General features: G+C 35.2%; 1 protein-coding gene across 1 annotated transcript in view; it reads left to right on the forward strand.

Moving 5' to 3' along the window:
- LOC125458249 (septin-8-A-like) overlaps window positions 1-4,352 on the forward strand; it is a 91,356-nt gene extending 87,004 nt beyond the window's left edge. The window contains exon 10 of the mRNA XM_048543358.2: window positions 49-4,352. Coding sequence (XP_048399315.1) covers window positions 49-52 — 4 coding nt within the window. The 3' untranslated portion in view covers window positions 53-4,352. The remainder of the gene's footprint in view (window positions 1-48) is intronic.
- The last annotated feature ends 2,983 nt before the right edge of the window (window positions 4,353-7,335 follow it).

Raw genomic sequence — 7,335 nt, forward strand, 5'->3', positions numbered from 1 at the left:
TTACTTTATTTGATATGATTTCTAATTTTTGTTTTATTTCTCTTTCAGTTAAAGCTTCATACACGTTTAAATCTGTCAGTATGGGATGATTTCTTGTGACCTTAATAACAATAGTTACAGTATATAAAAAAGTCTCTTTGCTCTAACTTTTCCACTCCTCCTTACAAAATGGACATCAAATATTTCATGGAGAAACTCAAGCATCAAGACCTGTAAAACCCTGTTTGGACAATCATTTGCATGAATTTTGTTTTTCCACTTATTTCATCGCTGTTATTAATCCTAATTTCATTATCGGAAACATTGGCTTCATATGTCAAATCTTCAAATGAATTGTTCACTTTTATTTTCTAAAGAGCCTTTTTTAACGGAACATTGACACAGAATATTTATATTCAAAATATTTTTGTAAACATCTCGAGTTAAAATAAAAATTAAAAATACAATGTCATTTGACAATGTATTTTAAGAAATGCATGTGCGGCAATGACAGAACTGTTTTCTTAACTTTAAGATGTAATGTACCAAAGAGTATATGTAAGATGAAAATTAAGTCAATCTTTATTAACCATGTTTTATAGATTTGATTTTCTTAAAAATGAAGGATGTTTTTGAATCTTGAAGTCATCTCTTGGGAATGCCTGATTGTGCAATTTTCTGCCAGATTGTTTAGTCCTGGTTCCAAGTTAAGGGGAAAGAAGTACTAGTTTTATATTCTAAAATGGGATCTTAAGAAAGAAAGTGGAATGCGCTTGTGTTTCCCCAGCCATAGTTTGTTGGATGCTCAATTTCTTACATCTAGTATTTTAAACAGTGGAACAACACACTATATGACTTAAACTATTGAACTACGGAAAATTGTTCAATTATTGGATTACTTTAGACTTCACAGCAAACACCTGGTTGCAGTTAACATCGACTCCTCTTTTAACGTTTAATATCCGGGGTTATATGTTGACCCTGGGACAGAAGTACTAGCCTTTGTCACTTTGACTTTTTATTCCTGTACCAAACTCTTACATTTTAGCACATAATATAAGGCTGGGTGAAATTGTTACATCAATATAACAGATTACTTATGCATTTTCCTTTCCAAAGTAATTAAATAAATAATATTGTAAATATCTTGCTTTACACACACTTATTTTGAAGCCCTCTACACTTAAGCAGTCAGATAGTTGGATGATCTCACTATGTGTTACAGGTGATGGATAAATTGCAACTTGCATTGGTACCTGTCTTGTAGTTTTATTGCGTGTCAGTATATTTTTAATAAATTGGATTGATCGGTACTAGTAGTAACTGATGTGCTGCAAGAGTATGAGACACTATCTTATTCTATTGTCTTTTCTCTTGTTCCATGTAAATGAGAGATTCAATGAGATTCCTCCAGAAGCGCATTTAAAGGAGATTGTTTGGCAGCAAAAAAAATTGATATGAGGAATTATTAGATAAATTAGGTCACTTTGAGGTGTCCCTTTTTAAGAAAGGTGGTCACTGCAGCATTTTATAGTTTTTTTTACTTCTTTTTTGTATGAAGGAATTGCAGTTTTAGATTAATTCAAAATTTAGATTTTTTGTTTTAGAATTTTTTTACTGAATATATTATAAAGTTCTACGTATTGGCTTACAGAGCAGGCTCAAGGTTAGATTTTTGTTTTGAAATTTGTCTTGAAATTTCCCTTCTTGAAATTTGCTCCAATTCACAGAGTGACTACATTAATTTTGGTGACCACGCAACAAATTGAGAACAAAATGTTTTAAACAAAATTAGGAAATATGTAATAATTTTATTTTTATAATGAAATGCATGTATCCACAAAGTAGCATATAAATATCAAGGACTTATTTAATATATTACACACATTTACACAAATAGCACAACCCTTTTAGCACATACACTTACACGCATGATTAAATCAACAGTAATATATTTGCATTGATCAGGCATAGTAATTTTTTCATTCAACGTATTTAGCTCCAGTTGTTTTCCTTTGGTTAATAAAATGCTGGGGGTGTTATGGTTTATAGGTCTACACCCAGCCTTTCCCCTGTCCCTGCATTTCCAGTACTGCAACTAGCTGAAGCAAAACTACAGAAAGATACACTTGTGCATGTAAACCTCTATTGTAATGAAATATTAAACTGATCAGCACTTGCATAGCTTATAATCGTGTCTACCTTTAAGTCAAATGTGAGATTTTACTAGTATTACTCTTTAGAATTAATCATGCATTTTCTTTACTCCCCATAGCCTGTAGTGCTGCGAGACATGATTAATCATTGAGAAATATGTATTCCTAATCAGTTGACTTACTGTTGTTCTACAATGAATACCATCGTGTTTTAACATTGGGGTGCTTACACAGTATTTTATCACAATAGAACAGACCAAAATGGAATTTGAAGGCAGCTCTGGTTTATGATGTAAACCAATATGAACCGAAGTGTTTACGTTATGCTGACATGACCAGCGGGTTTATGCTGCACTTGTATTTTTTTGGTTACATTTTAAGTTGCGTATACAGTATCAAAAAGGTTTTAGGTTGCTTACTGTTTTCCTACTGTGCTTGTTTGGTCACCAATTTCAATTCAAGTGCAAGGTGTGAAACCATGACAATTAGGTAATTCATTAAATGTAAAATAAATCTTTCACGCATGCAAAGCTGCAAGATTTCACTTTCATCAGTTGTCTGTTTCTTCAGTATTTCTGTTGAATCATTGGTATCATTCAGAAGAAACAGGTTGGTGAATAGTCTCTTGATTTTCATTTACACCTTAACGTTAGAGATTACTTATGTTCAAACAATATTAATTAAAAATAAGAACTCAGAATAGGCTAACACTCCATCTACTGGTAAAGGAGGAAGCATTCTGATTTCATATTTTCAGTTCATCCAATGGTACAGAAATGCTGATGGTAGATGTAGAGAATGGAAGCCAGTAAGTGGGCAGAGAGAACGTGGGAAAGTCTTCGAGTAGGTCACCCAAAGCAGCCATTCACCTCCTGGCTAATTATAGAAGTAACAGAGATCTGCTGTAGCTTGTTACCTTCCTTTTTGGCTCATGAATGCTGAGAGAGGACACCAAGTGGCTAGAAATGAATGTTCCTTTTCTTACTATGGTGGAATGGATTGAAGTTGGAAGATGCTGTGGTCTTCTAGTTGAAAGGCGAATTACATTCAGGTGGCCTTTTGCATTGTCAACTAGTTCTCAACTGAAAGCTAGCCACCTGTATTGAGGTATCATAAATGTGCTGGATTTTAATACCTTTTGAATTCTACCTCACTCTGATTTAGTACTTTCAGCAGAGTAGGCATTATAAGAGAAAATCAGGTCGGGACAGAAAGGAGGTGACATGGTAACCAGCTACTGTCTCACTTGTGGCACATTAAATCTGTATATCTTTGTGTGACTTGCATTGATCTGATCTTTCAAGATGAAGCAAATATTTTGTACCTTTTTGTTTTGGTTTTGGCTGTAGATAAAGATATTCCATTGGCAAGTGCCACCTGACTTTATTGATTTGTAGGTCTAAATGATCTCCAGTTTGAAATTCTTTTGAGAAAATGGATGTTGTATTGTTCTCCTTGGTTATACACATGTGCATACTGTACATTATTTCTGGAAATGGAGAGATTTATTTTTCAAAAAAATCAGGTTCACCTTGAGATGTAATTTCTCGTGTTGTTGGACCAAATTATTCTAAAGCACATTGTAGAAAAACAAGTATTTTTGCATTGTTTCTTAAGAAGGGTGCTTGCTTGAAACCCATAACTATTTATAAAATTATATAATTTTTACATAGACGTTAGAGTTAAACATTGAATTGTTCTAAAAAGTTTGCATATAATACAATTACTAATATTATGACTTGAAACTATATCACTCCATATAGTATTCCAGTTCATTGTAATTTTTTTTAAAATTTGCCTTTTGATGTCCTTATGTAATTCTTATCTTGCTTTCAGCCACTGTAATTCTGTGTACCTGTTAGTTTGTTCAGGTCATGTGCTGTTGTGGAACCTTTGTACATTGTCTTTATATTTGGAACAAACCTTTTAATTCTTCATTGTGTGACAGTATTGCTCTGACATCTACCATTGACTGTTGTCTTTCTAATTATATTCTGGTGTTTCATTTAGTTATCCATTTTACTCCAATACATTGTGCCCATCTTTAATTTGTTGATTCAGTTTCAAAAAAAATGATATGCATACAGCAAAATCAAAATGGTTATTTCTGTGCCAGATTAGTCTAGGTTGTATTTAAAATGTCCTGTTTTGTTTTTGTTTTAAATTTTCATTATTTGCTTCATGCTAACTGTTTATCATTAAATATTAAATAAATCATTTGTTTCTGAGATTTATGTTGCTTGTTTCCATCTCATGTTTGATGTCCATTCTTTAGAAGTTAAAATAGAAGAGAGGGAAATCGCTTCAAAAGGGTAAATCAGTATGAATCAGTAATTATAGTAAGAGACTAGTAAAAGGAGAAACGATGCACTGAGTAAGCCACTATTTACCTGTATGATGCTGTACAGGTTCTGTGCTCAACATTCCTACTTGCCCAGTACAAAAATAGGACATGAATTTTCTGTTGGCTCAATTTTCAGCACACTTTTTAGACCATATTTAATCAGTATAAATTGTTAATGTCAACATTTCCATACAGATTTGTTACTAAATGTTGCTTCATTGTTAAAGGCTACCAAAAGACTTCATGGTGTTGCTGACATCTTTCAATGTGTTTGCCATCTTTAAATAATAATATTGCCAAATGGTCAGTTGGTTAATACAATAGTCTATTAACTGATTTGTGTATACGTGTTATTTGTGAAAGATGGAGTCATTCATTCACTTGTATCAAAACTTTTTCAATGTTTCTCTCTTTATAGGCCTTATAGAATGCTATTTAATGTGCCTCTCCGAAAACAATTAACTGAAGTAAATTTAAAATTACTTTTCCAATTCATTTATTACTTTGGACTGCCTAATAATTTTCAAAGTAAGGAGCCAAAGTCCACAAAAGACTTTTAAAATGTCTCTTCATGAGAAACAGAGGGATAGAGCACTTGGTTATGTGTAGCTTAACAGTAACGACTGTACAAGCATGAAGTAAGGCAAGATGGCAGACCTCCATTTAGTACAATAACTGGTAGAGGATTGAACCTGCACTGTAGACTTTATTGTGCATCACACTAGAGTTGTCTATCCCACTGAACTAACCAAGCGCTTTTCAAATTAATTAATCAATCCTCAGAAGTAAGTGATGTTTATCTAAAATGCTGGAGATTAGGCAAATCAGTTCAGTTAATTGAAATGAATAAGATCCTTTAAAAAGTGGACATGAAAATGACATTTCCTCTTATAGCCTGAGTCCAAAAGTGTCCTCCTGCTTTAAAATTAGGGGTTGCCCTCATAAGACTGAGGTAAGGAGACACTTTTTTTTTCTATTTCCCCCTTCCAGGGTTGTGAGACTTCATAATACTCTGCCTCAGAAGGCAGTGGAGGCAGGTCATTGAATATTTTAAGGGCGATGAGAGGTTGGTGAGAATGTGGAACCACAAGTGGATCTGCCTTGATTGCACTGAATAGCAGTGCAGAATTAAGGCTAAATCGGCTTCTGCTCCCATCTTGTATGTTCGTAAATATATTAGCAATGAGCAGATCATTCAACAACAGTGCAAATGTTATAAGAGTCAGTGCCTTGTTAAGAGCCTCAAGTTTCAGTGTTTGAGCTTTTGCTGTCTCTAATTCTTAGGAATAAATTTGATAAAGTTTCAAATTTGATAAAGTTTCAAATTTGCAGAGGATTTTAAATTGGGAGCAACAACAAATGATCAATATGAATACTTTGAACCTGTCAAGATGCTTTTGAGTTTCAGTCATTGGGCAGAGAGGTGTCACTTGCAGTTAATACAAGGAAATAGAAAGTTATGAAATTTGGAGGAAATGCTGATGTGGATTATATGCTAAATGGAATTAAACTTCAAAATGCGGAACAGGGAAAGAAATCTTGAGATAGCACAGTGATTAATTTCTGAACTGTATTACCTGTTAATGTGTTTGGAAGTAGATTTAATTGAGGCTATCAAAGGGAAACGGATCGTTACCCGAAAAAGAAGAATGTGTAGAATTATGCGGAGAAGATGGGGGAATGGCACCACAACTTTAAAACTATGAACTTGTAGATGATGAATGAGCTTTGGGGAGTCAGAAGGTGAGTTACTCACTGCAGCATTCCTAGATATCTACAAGCTCTTATTGCCACTGTATTTACATAGCGAGTCCAGTTCAGTTTCTGGTCACTGATAGTGATGGTAATGCCATTGAATATCAAGGAATGGTGGTTAGATTGTCTCTTATTGGAGATGATCATTGCCCAGGTCTTGCGGAATTTGAACAGTATTTGAGGTGTCGCGAATGGTGCTGGACGTTGTGTAATCATCAGTGAACATCCCACTTCAGTCCTTATGATGGAGGGAAGGTCATTTATGATGCAGTTGAGGATGGTTGGACCTAGGACTCTACCCAGAGGAACTTGTGATACATCAATATGCCAATGGTCAATTATGTCACATTCTAGTTGCTGAATAGAAGAGGCTTCCTTGACCAGACATTTGCAAAAGTTTTCTTAAAAAGGGCAGCACAGTGGTTCAGTTGGTTAGCTCTGATACCTCCCAACACAAGGGACCCAGGTTCAATTCCATCCTCTGGTGACTATCTGTGTGGAGTCAGCATGTTGTCCCAGTGTCTGCATGAGTCTCTGTTGGGTATTCCAGTTTCTCTGCACGTCCAAAGAAGTGCAGGTTAGATGGATCAGCCATGCGAAATTGTCCATAGTGTTTTGAGATATGTGGGCTAGATGGATTAGCATCAATTAAATGGAATGGGAGACTGCAGCTGCATCTGGATGGGATGCTCTTCGGTGGGTCAGTGACTTTGATGGGCCAAATGGCCTTGTTCTACTCTGTAGTGGTTCATTGATTCTATGGTCACGCTTGGTACACGCTGAACTCTGGTAGATTCACCACTGGTGTCATGACTCTCATCATCAGTGGGTAGTGCTTGTCCATAAATAGCTACCTATTCATTTGCCTCCATACCTCGGAGGTTGATGCTATGGTACATCACCACCAAATTAAGACCTTCTAACTGAAGGCAGAATACATGCATGCTTCACACAACAACTGGACACTGGGACTGGTACCTCTTTCAGGAATTCTAGTATATGGCAGTTTTGTCAATCAGGAGGCAATGAAGGTGGAGCCAATAACACCTGTGACAATAGGGAAACATGCACTCTTAGCAAAACTGCCTCCTAAGACTTTGT

Source organism: Stegostoma tigrinum, chromosome 13 (assembly GCF_030684315.1).
Source record: "Stegostoma tigrinum isolate sSteTig4 chromosome 13, sSteTig4.hap1, whole genome shotgun sequence".
Taxonomy (NCBI): domain Eukaryota; kingdom Metazoa; phylum Chordata; class Chondrichthyes; order Orectolobiformes; family Stegostomatidae; genus Stegostoma; species Stegostoma tigrinum.